The sequence below is a fragment of the Falco rusticolus genome, chromosome 20 (genome assembly GCF_015220075.1).
Source record: "Falco rusticolus isolate bFalRus1 chromosome 20, bFalRus1.pri, whole genome shotgun sequence".
In the NCBI taxonomy this organism is placed as follows: domain Eukaryota; kingdom Metazoa; phylum Chordata; class Aves; order Falconiformes; family Falconidae; genus Falco; species Falco rusticolus.
Genome location: NC_051206.1, coordinates 943,129 through 958,990, shown reverse-complemented (window position 1 = coordinate 958,990; position 15,862 = coordinate 943,129). Strand labels below are relative to the sequence as shown.

Sequence of the window (15,862 nt, the reverse complement as noted above, 5' to 3'; positions counted from 1 at the left end):
CCCCCTCCCTGCAACCCCTCCAGCCGGTGGCTGAGCAAACAGGCTCATTGTACCGAAGCTGCTGAGCCATCGCGGCCCCGAAATCATCCCCCAAAATAGCAGGAGCTGCGTTGACAAAAGCCTTTTGAAAAAGCAGAGCCCCCCTGGCCGGCCGCCCCGGCTGCAGCATCCCTGCGTCAGCGTTTCCCTCCGGTGGCCCCTGCTAGAAGTTGCTAGGCCTGACCCTCCCCCCCTTCAAAACCCAGCGATTAAAAAAAAATAGTAATAAAAAAAAGGGCTTGATTAAGTTAATTTTCCTCGTTTTGCTGCCCTGCTCCTCCGATTAATGTGGTTTATTTTAAGGAGAGCCCAAAGAAGTGCATGTCCCCCTTCCAGCTGTTTGCAGCTGCCTTGCCACCGCTGGAAACACTGCAAAACCCAGCAGCAAACCCCACAAAAATTAAGACACGAGGATTTTTTTTCTGCTTCCTGGTTTTTCCCCTCTTGCTTTCCCCTACAACATCCAAGCTTATGGCTCACAACGTGGGCCAGGCAGGGTGCTGAGCTTCCCCAGATGCTCTCCCCATCCCAACCTCCAGCTCAGGTGTGTGCCAAAACCTTACACTTTTCCCCTTGCTATCTACCTAATTCCTTCTTCTTCTTCTTTTTTTTTTTTTTAATCCCTCGACTGCGTGCCGAGGATGCTGCCCTTACCCGTGCACCCGGTGCCGCGCTGGTGCTGGCTCTTCCCCTCTGTGCCCGCCGGGCGCGACTCACATCGGACTTTTCCCGGTGGATAAATCCGGACAAGCAGAGCCAACGTCACTCATATCCCCCTCCTGCATGGGGAGGGATAAACGGGCTTCAGTGGGCTGGATAAATGGGCCAGCGGCTTTGGGGAGCCAGCAAAACGCGGCTGGGGACAACCTGGGGGACACAGAGAGCTCAGCCTCCAGGAGGGGAAAAAAATCTGAACAGATCCCCTTGAAAAACTCCACCTGTTTAAATCAAGACAAAGCAACGCAAGAGTGTGCTTCTAGAGGCGAGTTTTGCCTTCTGGAAAAGAAATATCCAGAGGATGGAGCCCGCTGACCGTGGCGCATGGGGGTAGGTGGTCGCCAAGGGCTGGACAAACCCTCCAACATCCCCCCAGATCCTCCGGCAATTCGCTCGCGAGTCTCCAAATCGGCAGAGCGGGAGCATTTCTCCTTGGGAAACTTTTTCCACTGGGACACAGGCAGGTTTTGCTCTCCCCACTCATCGCTCCCAGCCCCCCCTCCCCCCCCCCCCGGAGCCCATGGCAGCAGCATTTCGATCCGCAAAGTGCTTTATTTCCAACAAACCAAACTCGAACTCGGGGGGGGGGTTCAGTCTGTATTAAATTGCTACATATTTTCTTTTCTTGTTAATCAACCAAGCAACGCCACAGTCATCCTTCACAGACGTAAAAAAGCTTGCTCGCTGTACAACACTTTCCTTAACACGTTAAAGGTGGAAAAGGTACCATGAAAATAAACCAAAAAAAAAAAAAAATTACAAAGATACGTTGCAAAAACTCCAGGGAGGGAAAAAGTCAAGAGTTTTAGTTCACATCGAGGTATAAAATCGATATTGCTGGTTTAGCCCGGGAGGAACAAGGTTCTTCCAGGTGTGATGGTGGTAAAGGAGCCAGTCCTGGTCCTGGCACTGCTGCAACATCAAGCTGCAAAATAAAAACCTCTTTATTTCTGCCTCCCCCTCCTCCTGCCACCTCCGCTGCATCCTGCACAGCATCCCTCGAGAGATGCTCAGCGCCGTCAACTACTCCTGCGAGTGCTATTTGGCATGTTACAGCTACTAGAGAGGTTTGACATCATGGTTTGTGTGTGTATGTGTTGTTTGTTTGTTTTTTAAATCCCTAAAATTAGTGCAAATTAGAAATGGGGGGAGGAGGGGGTTATGCGACCGATGCAGGTTAAGAGGACGCACCCGGAAAAATGTGATTTACAATTTTGCTGTAAATCCAACCGTCAGTCCCCAGGTTCGCTTTTGGCAGCAAAAGTATTCAAAAAGCCCCAGTTCTCAGCCAACCCTTTCAGTTTACAAAAGCTTCCCATCACCTGCCAATTATTGCAACAGAAATGTGCTTTTCTGGGAAAAAAAAAAAAAAAAAAAAGAAGAGGAATTATTTGTGCTCTCATGCCACCGAGCAGCAGGTCCTCTGCCAGCAGCCACGTGTGGGCATGGCTGAAGTGAGCATCTTCAAACTGAGCCCCAAATTCTTGCTCTCGAATGCTTGCAGCCCTCACCCAGCCCCGGATTTCCTCTTTTTTTTTTTTTTTCTTTTTTTCCCCCCATTATTTCCAGGGATTTGAGCTTTTGGCCGAAGCTGCCACCAGCCAGAGCCTTGCTGGGATAAGCCCCGTCTGCCAAGGAGGAGCCCCTGAGGACGCTGCGCAGATGAAGGCGGGGGAAGATGGGTTGGCTCAGAGCTGGAGAGATCCAGGCGGGTATCGGGAGAGCTCCGGGAACGATGGGGATTCAGGATTCGGTACAGTTGTGCGATGCAACCCGGCGCCGGGGCACTGGTGAGGCGTTTCACATCGCCGTCGGACCTTCGGAAATCTCCTCCAGCCTCTGCTCGATCATCAGCCGGAGGATGGAGTATCTGGGGAGGCGAAGGACAAGGAAAAGAGGATTTTTGCACCATCACGCTGGGCTTTTAACCCAAACTGCCACAAAACCCCCAGAATCACACCAAACCCAAACTGCACCAGGGATGCAAGGCCGTGCAGATGAATTTTCAGCACTGAAATGCCCCCCGACAACGTCCTTAACTCCCAGCATCACCCCCCGACGCCAGCGAGCCCGGCGTACTTGCGCATTAGCTTCTTCACTTCGCGATCCTCCTCTTCCTCCAGCTTCTGGATGAAGCTCCTGAGGATAGGCATCTCGAATTTGATGTACTGAGCAACCTGGGGGGGTGGAGAGAAACGCCAGCCGGGCAATGAAGAGGGGGACGCCCCAACCTCGCGAGGCCGAAGGCAACCTTGCAGCATCCCCTCCCCAGATTTAACTGGGGAAATCAAGGACACCCCCCCCCCCCAGAAACCTAAAATAAAAAAAACACCCAGAAAACTTAAAATAAACCACTTTTCCCCTGCACAGCACGTGCACCAGCTTGTGCAAATGCGTGCTAGTTGGGAAAAAAATCCACCTGTGGTTTATTGCATTTTACCCACCGGCTCCTTGATATGGACAGCCCTGCGCACCCCCAGCGCGTCACTCCGGGCTGTTTAAGCCCCAATATCCCCCAAAAGTGCCTTGTCTGGGCGGTTTAAGCCCCAATATCCCCCAAAAGCATCTTATCCAGGCTCTGATTTAAGAGGAAAGCGGCGGTGGGGTGGGAGGGAGCCGGCAGATGGCACGAATGAGCTGTTTGCTCCTGCCATAAACGCGCGGCTGGGGAAAAAAAAAAAAAATTAATTACACCAAAGGCTGCACAGGAATGGCTCTTCTGTGGTCAGCTTTAGGGGGGCAGAACAGGGCTGGGGGTGTCTGCTCTTGGTTGAGGGTTTAAGCGCAGAAGAAGGTTTTTCCCCCAGGATGGGGCGTTTTCAGGGGGAGACGCAGGATCACACAGCGCAGCGATCCCTGCATCCCCAGCACGGAGATCTCCCCCCAGTTTTCCAGCCCCAGTTGCATCCCAATCCCAATTCCAAAGGGCTGAGCATCCCGTGCCGGCAAACTCACGTCGTAGGTGACTTCTTCCACCTGGTCCTTCTCCATGAGGAAGACCTTGGAGACCTGCTCGCAGGGGCCCTGCAGGATGCGGGCGATCAGGGGGTAGTCGCTGGCTCGCAGCTTCTGCTTCTCTGCAACACCAAAAGCGCCGGCGTTGGACCCGGGGGGGGCGACAGGGCTGTGCTGGGGCCGAGGTTTTTGGCAGACTCACCTCCGCTGGTGTGGACGATGTACAGCGCAAACTCCTCCGCCGAGTTTTCGATCTGAAGGGAGAAAGACATCGCTGTTAACCAGCCACCTCTCTACCCTAGGCTTCCCCAGAAATTAGAAAAAAAATCCCATTGGTTTGCTCTGCTATTGCATTTTTTATATATCTATATATTTGTATCCCATATATATATATATATATATATATATATATATATACAGGTATAAATTCCCCATGTAGAGCAACCCAGGAGGGGGGGGGGGGGGATATCTCTCATACCTTGAATTTATTAAGGAGCAGTTTGAGCACCTGGGGGGTCGTCATCGTGCTGTTTACGCGGACGTTGGTGACGGAGCCGTACGCCGGTGTGAAGACGGATGTCTACGGAGCACCAAATCCATGTAACCCCCTCCCTGGATCTCCCCACCCACCCGCTGGGAGAGCTTTCGGGGAGCGTGGGGCTCACCTTGTGGTTGTAGAAGTGCCCGTTGATGGAGAAGCGGTGGCGGCGGATGCGGCGCTGCTCGCTGGGGGTACGGGCGCTGCCCCGGTGCCGGACGCCCACGTCGCTCCGTGTCCGCATCAGCTGCGGTGTCTCCTCTGGTTGTGACTTGGGGGCTGGAAAAGATCCGGTGGGGGGATGGGGCTGAGAACTGGGGGGTGAGCAAGACCCCCACAGGGTCCTACCCCAGCATCTCTCTGCTGCTGGGAGTCCCTCCATGGATGTGCAAGTCACCATCCCAGAATTACAGCTCTACAAACTTCCCAGGATGGATTTAACCCACCAGTTTGAACCACAGCAGCTACTGGTTTGCTCTCCCCGAGCTCCTGAAGGAGGCTATTAATTCAGAATTAACTGCACAAATCCAGGCTGCTACCTGGATAAAGCCTCTTCTCCCGGCGACTCGAGCATCTTTACTCGCTTTTTCATAATTTTACTTTTTTTTTTCCTCCCCTTTTAATGAGAACAGGCAAATGAGGCCAGCACTTCAGATCTCTGCGTGAAAACTGGCCCAGGTCCAGATTATTATAAATCAGCTCTTCATCCATTTTTAATGAACCACTCCAGTCTCGAGCTTGGATGTTTTAATTCAAAGCATGTCTGCAGCAAGAAAAATCTCCGGTGCGCCCCGCTCCAGCTGCACGCCACGGGCCACGGTGACTAAGCACTCACGAGGAGCCATGCACGCGCGTTACGCGCTGGTTTTTACAGGCTTTTTGGAAGAAAAAATATAATAAAAGACTTCTTTCTTATGCGCTGGCAGAGGATTAACGTCATACGGCTGGCTGAAATAGCCGCTGGGTTATTTCTATGGTATGATGTGTTGTGGAGATTGCCCGGGCAAGCTTTAATTAAAAGGGAAAAAAAAAGTGTCGGGCACAGGAAATAAAAAAAAAAAAAAAGGGGGGGGTGAAAGCTGGAAGGTCATGGATGAAGTAAAAGGGTTTCATGGATCAATGAGTTTTGCAAGGGCTCAGCTCATCCCCAAGCCGGGAAGCAGGTGAGCATCCCAAAGTCAAAAGGATTAGCTGGTTCTTCTCTGCCTCCAGGGTGTATGTCCATAAAAACACCACAAGCACTCTCCTCAAAAAAAAAAAAAAAAAAAAAAAAAAGAAGCCAGGAACATCTGCAAAATGCCCGGTTGAATGAGAAAAATGCATAAAGCAGGTTTTCCCAGTGGGAGTTGCCAGTGGGGCAGCTTGTGTCCCTCTCATCGCTGAATCACGCTCAAAGCAAGGGGTTAAGGAAGCGCCAGGGCGGAGGAGACCTTCCCCCTCCACTCGGAGGAAAATCCGGGATGGGAAAAAAAACCAAAAACCTTTGCAGAAATGTTGACTTCCCCATGGTAATCGCACTTCCCAACAGTGCCTATTCTTCTTCCCTAAAAGCGGAGCCGCCGGGAAAGGGAAGCTCCAACATCCTTTTCCCTACGATCCCACGAGGCTCTTTGCTCCATCCCCTTATTTCTTTCCAAGCTGCTTTTCACCACATCCCACTGCGGCCCCTTCTCCGAGCAAAACCCCTTGGGAAAGGCTTCGGGCCGTCGGGCTGAGCGTTTTTCTTGTTGCAATTTCATAATAAATTAAATATAATAATGAATTAAATATAGGCGCTTGGGAAATGGCTTGAAATAACCTGGAGCAGGATGGGGAAACTGATTTCTGGAAGGAAAAAAATGCCTGTTTTGTGTTTTCTCAAAACAAAACCCTGGAGCATAAGGCAGCCGATCCCAACCACCTGGGCAAATCCAACCGGATCGGAGCCCGGCTCACCTGCAGCACTCCTGGGAGCCTCCGTGTTTGGCGTGGCATCTGCATCCGTAACCTGGATGTCTGGCAAAGTGCTGGGCTTCAGCACAGACCTGGGAATGAAAAAAAAAAATATGCTGGGTGACCTGTAAGGATGCAGCTGCAGAGGGAACGACAACCAGAATTCCCTCTCCAAGCCCCCACACTGCCGTACCCAGGATGGGAAGCAGCCCATTCTCCCTACGGATCTGGCAGATTAACCATCCCTGTAGGGTCACAGCACAGGCCAGCTGCAACATAAATCCGTAAGTTCCATCCCAATAAACCTTTTCGAGCATCTTATCGCAGCTGCCCTCTTCCCAGGAAGGGCTGCTGAAGCCTGAAGCAGTGCTTTTGCAGGCTCCAGGCACACCCTGCCCAAGCAAAGCTGAACCTGCCCCTTTATTCCCTTTGAAAACATCTAAAAAAACCCGCAAAACCCAGGCAAGACCCCCCTGGGCCAGGGGGTGCTGGTGGGCAGCCCAGGGGTCCACGGGCATGGCTGGGAACCGGCATCACGGGGAGATGCTGCAGCCCAGAGCAACATCCAGCATCAAACTGGTACCCAAGGGAACCCCCAGGCTGGCCCGGGAGAGCTTCTGGCAGGCAAAGGGCCCTTTGCAGAAAGGAGCAGTTTTGCAAAAGGGGGGGAGGGGGGGTGTAAAAGGGGGGGTGGGTTGCAAAAGGGGGAGGGTTGCAAAAGGAGAGGGGCTTTGCAAAAATAGGGGGCTTTGCAAAAATGAGGGGTCTGCAAGAAAGGGAGTCTTTGCAAAAAGGGGGGTTACAAAAAGGAGTTTTGCAAAAGGAGCGCTTTTTGCAAAAGGGGAGTGTCTCGGCAAAAAGAGAAGGAATTGTTGCAAAAGACAGGGGGTCTTTGCAAAAATGGGGGTCTGCAAAAGAGGGGCCTGCAAAAGAGGGGAGTCTTTGCAAAAAGGAGCTTTGCAAAAGGAGTGGATCTTGGCAAAAAGAGGGAATCGATGCAAAAGATGGGGGGGTCTTTGCAGAAGAGGGGGGTTTTGCAAAAGAGGGGGAATAGTTGCAAAAGTTGGACGGTTTTTGCAGAAATTGAGGTCTTTGCAAAAGAGGGGGGGTCTGCAAGAAGGGGAGTCTTTGCAAAAGCGGGGGTCTGGAAAAAGGAGTTTTGCAAAAGGGGGGATTTTGCAAAAGGGGGGTGTCTTGGCAAAAAGAGAAGGAATTGTTGCAAAGGACAGGGGGTCTTTGCAAAAATGGGGGCCTGCAAAAGAGGGCAGTCTGCAAAAGAGGGCAGTCTGCAAAAAGTAGCTTTGCAAAAGGAGTGGGTCTTGGCAAATAGAGGGAATCGATGCAAAAGATGGGGGGGTCTTTGCAGAAGAGGTAGTTTTTGCAAAAGAAGGGGAATAGTTGCAAAAGTTGTACATTTTTTGCAGAAATGGGGGTGGGGTCTTTGCAGAAGAGGTGGGGTCTGCAAGAAGGGGAGTCTTTGCAAAAGGGGGGGGTTGCAAAAAGGAATCTTTGCAAAAGGAGGGATTTTGCAAAAGGGGGTGTCTTGGCAAAAAGAGAAGGAATTGTTGCAAAGGTCAGGGGGTCTTTGCAAAAATGGGGGTCTGCAAAAGAGAGGGGCCTACAAGAAGGGGAGGCTGCAAAAATGGGGGTCTTTGCAAAAGAAGGGGGTCTGCAAGAAGGGGAGTCTTTGCGAAAGGGGGGGGTCTGCAAAAAGGAGTTTTGCAAAAGGAGGGATTTTGCAAAAAGGAGTTTTGCAAAAGGGGGGATTTTGCAAAACGGGGGGTAAAGGCAAAAAGGGGGAATCATTGCAAAAGACAGGGGGTCTTTGCAAAAGAAGGGAGGGCGGTTTGCAAAGTGAAACCAAGCAATTTTATTTTCGACTTGGCTTCTTCGGGGTGTCGTGCGTTGGAAGCAAAAGGACAGAGACAAGGCAGCTGGGGCTGCAACCCGCAGCTGGGGGATGGGGAGGGGGGGGGGGTGTGGGGGGGGTGGGGACGACACACACCCCGTAGGTGTCTCCTTTTCCCTCTACTCACCCGTGGGCTCCCAGGTTGCAGCCCGAGTGCCAGGAGGAGGAGGAGGGCGGCGGGCGGATGCGCTGGTTGTCATCCTGCATCTGCAGGCGGATGGGGCGCCGCAAGCCCCAGGAGATGTTCAGCAGCCCCTCCACGATCAGCTCGCCTTCCTCCTGCACGAGAGGTGGGCAGCTCAGCACCCCGAAGACAAACAGCCACGGATCTGACCGGCGGGCAATGGTTCTAAAACCTCACAAATCCCAACCGAGCCCAGCTCCCTTGGTTTGTCTCTCCTGCTGAGCTGTGCGCCTGCTCCAGGGGCTTCTTACCTCCCGGTGCCGCAGCTGCAAATTTTGCCCTTCGTAGTAGATGTTATACGTCTTCAAGTGTAAGAGCAGCTCGTTTCTGGGAAAAAGAAATTTAAAAAAAAAAAAAAAAAAAAAAAGGGAAAGATGCTGAGAAAGGTGTGGAGGAGCCAGGGAGGATGCTGCCGGCATGGGTTGGTACCCGGTGGCGTGCCCCCTGAGCTGGCCAGGGGGGAATTTTGGGGATCTGGGAGAAAGCAGGAACTGCTTTTCCCAGGGTCAGGCTGGGCGATGAACCTTCTACACTGCTGGGCGCCCCCAAACCAGGTTAATTTGAGGCAAATTTGAGTCTCATGCTGCCTCTAGACCTCCCTTGTTGAGGGTATCTGCTGCAGGTTCAACCAGGGGTTGCTCTTGGCAGCCAGGAATACAGGGACAAGCTCCCCGCAGCCCTGCCCTCCACAAACCTTGCAAAAAGAGGTAAGAAAACCATCAGCCCCCTGTGGAGTCAGTCACAAGGCGGAAAAACAATTAAATTTTTGGAGTGCCCAAGCCCTTGGGTCATGCTGGAGTCACAAGTTATCACCAGCGAGTTTATCACGTTGGCTCCTCGCTCCAGACCCTGAACTCCAGCTCCAATGAAAAGTCTGAGCCCTGCTCCAGTTGCAAATGAAAAAATAAAAATAAAAACAAAAATCCCAACCCAGGCTGCCTAAGCACAGCTATGAATCATGGGGAAGCAATGCCTCGGGCGTTAATTCATAAAGCTGGCGTTAATTCAGCTGGGCTGGCTGGTGGAGTTTAAGGATGCTTGGCACCATCAGCCTCATTATAAAGAAGCCCAAATCGTGGGGATTTGGGGTTATGAGAAAGAAAAAAGGGAGGAAAAAGAGCACATATTGCCTTTACCCCCTCCAAAACGTTCCTTGAAACTTAGGAATCGTTTTACTTCTTTACCAAAGCACGAAAGAGCAATTACTAATGGGGACTTTCTCAGCGAAACCTGTATTTCGTGACAGTTTACAGAGCATTTGGCCACACTCCTAAGAAAAAAAATATTCAAAATCCCATCAACAACCCCTTTTTTTTAAAAAAAAAAAAAAGGAAATTGCCGTTTCTTGCCCCGGAACGACTTTTTGTTTCCAAATCCAACTGAATGGAGTGAAACCCCAGGGTCGCTCCCCAGCTCAAAGGCAAAATAACCCTGGGGAATATCGCAAATAACCCCTGGGAATATCGCCAATTGGCCCCAGCTACCAGCACCGACTGCCTGCGGTACAGCCACACCAAGCATCTTACTTGGAGATGTATTTGTCTTTTCCGCAGGGGACCAGGTACTCGCCGCCGCCGTAATCCATCCTCCCGCTCTTCTTTCATGGGAGCTGGATGGCAAAGAGGGAGGAGAGAAAAGCATCGGCGTGAACCTCCCCGTCACCGCATCCCTGATACGCGCCCACGGATAACAGGGAGGAAAAAAAAAAAAAAAATCAGCTTGCTGGGGTTTGGAAGAGTGCTTGGGAAGAGGCTCCAGCGGATGAAGCCACGGGTGAAGTTTGATGCGGCTCCTCCAGGAAAAGCGATGGGGTGGGAGGGGAGATCAGATAAGGGGAGCAGCACTGTAAGCTCACTGAAAATTTAATACCGGCGGAGATACGCTTACGCTAACATTTGCATTTTGAGCATCCACGGAGCACCCTGGAGATGCCAGACCTGGAGGCGGTGGGGTTATAGGCAAGATTTATTCCTTTTCTCCATTCATTACAAGGGGTTTACTACAAAGCTTCGGACACGCAAGTCTGGATCCACTTGCTTCCCCGTGCCAGCCCGATGCCAGGCAGCGGGCACGGGGCCGACCTCCCCAAGCAGCCAGAAATGCTGGGCTGGTTCCTTGAGGTTTTTTTAACGATGCCGGTTGAATTTTTGTGTGTTCCCTCCAGTGCCAAAACATCTCCATCGCTGTCGTGTAAACACCTGGAAACTCCCCCCAGAATCCCACCTGGGGAGAGGCTCCGGCTTGGAGCACAAGCGCGGTTTTTGGATGCTACAGAGTGGAATTGAAATGAGGTTTAGGGCGAAGCCCTCAGGAGATCAGGCACCGGAGAGACCTTGAAATGCTGCATCGGGGTGGTTCTGAGCAACAAGAAAGGGCTTCCCAGGTCGTGCTTTTCCCCAGGTGCTTGTACAAACTCTCCTACAGGCGGGATTTCGTTTTCCCAGGGACTCCCGCCTCACTTCTCTTGTCCCAAAAGAGAAGTCCAGGAGAGAAAAGAGCATTTGATCCACAAACCACTGTTTTCTTCCACCCCCCCTGCACTGCCATGTGCTGCCTCCTCCTCCTGATCCCCTGGGAAACAAACCCATTTTCCTGAAAAAAAAACCAACAAAACCACGACACAATCCAAGCGGATAAATGACTCAACCAAGACCGTGCAGCAAAACCTGTGTCAGAGGACAGACCTGCCCCTAGATCCTCAGCACAGCAGCAATCCTCACCTCTTACCCCGTACTTTGGGATATATCCCAGCAAATAAATTATAGGCAACAGGAAAAACCCTCGGCATCGTGCTTCAAGCCACGGAAGAGGTTGCAAAAGCAAAGCGGGTGTTCAAGCAGGGGAAGGGCAGGAAGCCGGCCCGGCCACCAGCGCTCCTGGAGAAAGCAGAAGAGAAACTTGCCACCAAAAAAAAATATCGCACATCGTGGCGGAAAAGCTGACAAAGCTTCGGGCTTCCTGACAGCTGAGGAGCCGTGCCAGCATCCCGGCAAAGGCCGGCATCAACCCTCCTCCCACAGCCGGAACCCGCCTCTCCTGCATCCATCCATCCTCCCACAGGGACTAACCCTCATAATAATTCTATTTATTCCTCAAAAAGGAGAGCGGGAGGAGAGTTTTGCAGCTGGCTTGGGGATAAACGTGGGTGTGGGGGCTGCACGGCACCTGCTGAGGCAGGGACCCAGCTGTGGGGGTACCAGCTGTGGGATACAGGAATGATGGAAATGAGCATCTCGCCCCTGAAGGCGGATGGAAAAGCGCTGAGGAAGGCACCGCTGAGGCACTGCTGCGCCGAGGGAGGGTTACATGGCACGGCTGCCTGGCCCATGCAAAAACCTTGCCAAAAATACACCAAAGTGGCTGAAAAAAAAAAAAAACCAACCCAACAAAAAACCCCGCCAGCAGCGCAGCCCAGGGTGAAGCCTTCGGTGACGTGGGGAGTTTTGCTGCGTTGGCTTCACGAAGGAGTGAAGCCAAAGCCCCGGGTCCCTTAAAGAGGATGTTGGGGTGAACTCCAGTGAAAAAACCACTCATTTTGGGATGGAAGGGGAGCCCCGAAATGCAGGTTCGTCCCCCTAGGGCTGAGGAGCTGGGTTTCCTGTTTACCACCCCGACACTGCCACCGTCGCCTCTGTCATCACATCCCCTTCCGAGCAGCGAGGAAAGGGGCAAATTCTCCATTTTTTGGGTCTTGAGAGCGCTGGGCTGTGGGTGGAAGGGAGTGGCGGACGCCCAGAGATCCCCAGACACAGAGCAGCCCCCCCCGTTTTCTGCCACAGCTTTAGCAAGAGGCTGGAAATTGCCAAAACCAACGGGCTGGCAGCGCGCAAATTGCCCAATCAGTTGCTCAACCTCAGCAGCTCGGCACCATCTTAATTTCCTGGTACCCCCGTGCCTCAGTTTCCCCACTCCAAGCTGACGTGCTTCCCTGGTGCCCAGCACAGGCTGAGCTTTTGCTGCTGTCTTGCAAAGCGTTTGTTTTTTAAAAAAAAAACAACCTCAGAGCAAATCAATCCCCCCTGCACACGTGGCAGGAGGATTTCAGCCCTCTCCGCCTTCTAACACGAGCCGTCGGCTGCTCCCGCAGTCGCTTTCAGGCCTGACCGACCCCAGACTTAATCCTTTCCCTAAAAATAACCTTCCTAAGACCCTTCTTAGGGTTTTCCCTAGGGATTTTCCTAGGACGCTACATCCCTGCACCCCACCTGCCCCATGGGGCACAGGGAGCCTGGCCACGCTCGCTGCCCCTTGCACGGAGCGGGGACCAGCGCTCGCTTGTGCTGAGCTCCTGGGGAGATACACAGATAAAATAAAAAAATATATTTTTTTAAAAGAAAGAAAAAAACAAGAGAAAAAGACCCCAAAGATGGTGTTTTCAGCAAGAGAGGGAGAGTTTTCCCTGCTCCTGCAAAGAAAGGAGCATTAGGGGGGAGTGGGGGTCTTGGTCCCCTCTCATGGCATGTAGATGCTTCAGCAGCATCCCCACTGCCGCTCAGGCATCTCCCCGCTCCGGCGAGACGCAGTTTCAGCGCAGCTGAGGCTCCCCCCAGCTGTGCGAGGGATTGTGGGAATATCCCACTCCCCGGGGAGGCCGTGATGCTCCCTCTTGCACAAACCCCACCGCTTCCCTCAGCCCAGGGCAGCTTTGAACCGGCCCAACAGCGCTTCGACCCCGATGCAATCCACAGCAAAGCATCCCAAGGCGAAAATTCCTCCCTGGGAGGCACCCAGAGCCTCTAAAAGCCGCTTTGCCCAGCGGCACGACACAACCAAGCGCTCACCCTGTCCCAGCAGATCCTTCGCTCGACCAACTGTGCTCAGCGCCCGCGGTGGCTCCGGCCCAGGCGCTGTTCTGGAGCTGGGATTTCTTCCGAGGGCCCGTCCAGCATCCCTACGCGTGAAGGTGTGGCTGCTCCATTGTTCCTGGTGCCGCTATTGTTCTCCAGCCCAACTGCTCAGCCCCGTCCTGGGAAGGGGAAAGACGGGCAGTGGGCAGCGGTGGCCAAGCCGATGAAGGGTGATGCCCTCGGGGTGCTGGCATGCTCGGGGACATGAGGGGACCCCTTGGCCACACTCAGCAGGTTAGACACCCACCACCCCCCCCCAGCGGAGCTGCTGGCCGGCCCACGGCTTGTGGGGGGCTATGGGAAAGGAGCTGGGGGGTCCCCAGCTTGGGTGCGGTGGGGGCCGCAGCGAAGGTGCTGTGCCCAGGCTGGGGACCTGCGGGTGCTCGTGGCTCCCTTCCAGCCCGCGGGGGGCACCAGCCCCGGAGGGAAGGGTGAAGCCGAGGGTGCTCGATGGGTGCTGAGGTGACACCCCCGGGGCGAGGGGTCCGGAGCCCCCCCGGGGTGGGCGCAGCCTTCCCCGCCTGCTGGCTGCGGGCTGGCGCCGGGGTACCCGTGGGCTGGGGAGCGGGATGGGGGTGGGGGTGGGGATGGGGATGCCCCATCTCGCCGCACTCACCGGCCCCGCTCCGCACCGCTCCGCAGCGCAGCCGGCGCCCCCGGAGGGCCGCCCCCGGCGGGGCGGAGCGGGGCGGGGCGGGGCGGAGCGGGGCGGGGCGGGGCGGAGCGGGGCGGGGCGGGGCGCGGCGCGGACGGGGCTGCGGGCACGCAGCGGGGTCCCAGGGTTGCGATACCCCGGGACACCCCTCCCCGGCACCGGCATCCCAAGGGACAGCCCTTAGTGGGGGCCAGGACTGCGGACCCCAAAGGATGCGCCACCCCGGCACCCAGGGGGTTCCCCTGCCCCGGGACTGGGATCCTGAAGGATGACCCAGGCTCTGGGACTGGGATCTCCAAGGACACCCTGGTTCTGGCACCCAGGTTGCACCCCTGGACCAGGATCCCATGGGATGCCCCATCCCTGCTGCCAGGACCAGGATCCCATGGGATGCCCCATCCCTGCTGCCAGGACCCCATGGGATGCCCCATCCCTGCTGCCAGGACCAGGATCCCACGGGATGCCCCATCCCCGGTGCCAGGACCAGGACCCCACGGGATGTCCCATCCCTGGTGTCAGGACCAGGACCCCATGGGATGCCCCATCCCTGGTGTCAGGACCAGGATCCCATGGGATGCCCCATCCCTGGTGTCAGGATCCCATGGGATGCCCCATCCCCGGTGCCAGAATCCCACAGGATGCCCCATCCCCGGTGCCAGGACCAGAATCCCACAGGATGCTCCATCCCTGGTGGCAGGATCCCATGGGATGGCCCCATCCCTGCTGCCAGGACCAGAACCCCACAGAATGCCCCATCCACAGACCACGACCTCACAGGATGCCCCATCCCTGCTGCCAGGACCAGGATCCCACGGGATGCCCCATCCCTGCTGCCAGGACCAGGACCCCACGGGATGCCCCATCCCTGCTGCCAGGACCAGGACCCCACAGGATGCCCCATCCCTGGTGTCAGGATCCCATGGGATGCCCCATCCCCGGTGCCAGAATCCCACAGGATGCCCCATCCCCAGTGCCAGAATCCCACAGGATGCCCCATCCCCAGTGCCAGGACCAGAATCCCACAGGATGCTCCATCCCTGGTGGCAGGATCCCATGGGATGGCCCCATCCCTGGTGCCAGGACCAGAACCCCACAGAATGCCCCATCCACAGACCACGACCTCACAGGATGCCCCATCCCTGCTGCCAGGACCAGGATCCCACAGGATGCCCCATCCCTGGTGTCAGGATCCCATGGGATGCCCCATCCCCGGTGCCAGAATCCCACAGGATGCCCCATCCCCAGTGCCAGGACCAGAACCCCACAGAATGCCCCATCCACAGACCACGACCTCACAGGATGCCCCATCCCTGCTGCCAGAAGCAGGATCCCATGAGATGCCCCATCCCACACATCCAGGCTGGAAAAGCTCTTCTGATCGGCTCCAGCTCCGTATAGGACTCCCAGAGGGAGCCTTGTGTGCAGCATCACACAGTCAAAAGTGGTAATTTCTGCCTTAAACCCCCCCAACCCTGGGATATTCCGTGCTGGAGCCATGCAGGCATCGCACTTCACCGTTCTGCCTTCGGGACGGTGCAATGGGGCCGAGCGCTGGCAGCAACCAGTTCCCAACCATGGCCGTGGGATCCCATTGGATCCAAAACCACCCCCGGAGAAGGGAGATTGAAAAGGAAAATAATAATAATAATAATTAAAAATCTGCCTGGAAGCAGATGTTGCAGCTTGGGGATGGTGGTTACCTCCGAAACGGCGCTCAGCCTCCAGCCGCCGCTCCTGGGCTGCGGGTCCCATCCTGCCCATCCGCCCCGCGTCGCTGCGGGAGGGTTTGGGGGAGCGCGGAGGCATTAAGTATTCCAGAAGAGCAGCGGCGTGTGGCCACGTCCCTCCGCCTTTGTCTGCTCCTGACCTTTCCCAGCGCTTTGTGGCTTCTCTGGGCTTTTTTTTTTTTTTTTGCCCTTTTTTTTTTTTTTTTCCTCTTTAAGGAATTTGCCTAGAAACAGCCCACACAAAGGGAAGAAAAAAACAAAACCAAGAAATAAACTAAACAGCTGCTTTAGCAACACAAGCGAATCTTTACAACCACCGATTGTAATCAGCCTTTTTTTTTTTTTTTTTTTTTTTTTAT

General features: G+C 54.6%; 1 protein-coding gene across 5 annotated transcripts; it reads right to left on the bottom strand.

The window, feature by feature from the left end:
• Positions 1-1,288: 1,288 nt before the first annotated feature.
• RASSF2 (Ras association domain family member 2) lies at positions 1,289-15,628 on the bottom strand. 5 transcript variants are annotated; one of them, XM_037371776.1, is made up of 12 exons: positions 15,477-15,628; positions 13,056-13,240; positions 9,801-9,883; positions 8,526-8,601; positions 8,218-8,369; positions 6,185-6,273; positions 4,377-4,528; positions 4,190-4,291; positions 3,914-3,965; positions 3,712-3,833; positions 2,836-2,933; positions 1,289-2,626 (listed from the first exon to the last, which is right to left on the bottom strand). In XM_037371776.1, exons 3-12 carry the CDS (start codon positions 9,857-9,859, stop codon positions 2,557-2,559), a joined length of 972 nt encoding a protein of 323 aa, XP_037227673.1. In that variant the 5' UTR covers positions 9,860-9,883; positions 13,056-13,240; positions 15,477-15,628; the 3' UTR covers positions 1,289-2,556. The 5 variants fall into 5 exon arrangements, 4 of the variants coding, with proteins under 4 accessions (XP_037227673.1, XP_037227674.1, XP_037227672.1 ...); XM_037371777.1 differs by lacking the exon at positions 15,477-15,628 and adding an exon at positions 13,738-13,811 and having other exon boundaries at positions 9,801-9,943; XM_037371775.1 differs by lacking the exon at positions 15,477-15,628 and adding an exon at positions 13,738-13,811.
• Positions 15,629-15,862: the final 234 nt, after the last annotated feature.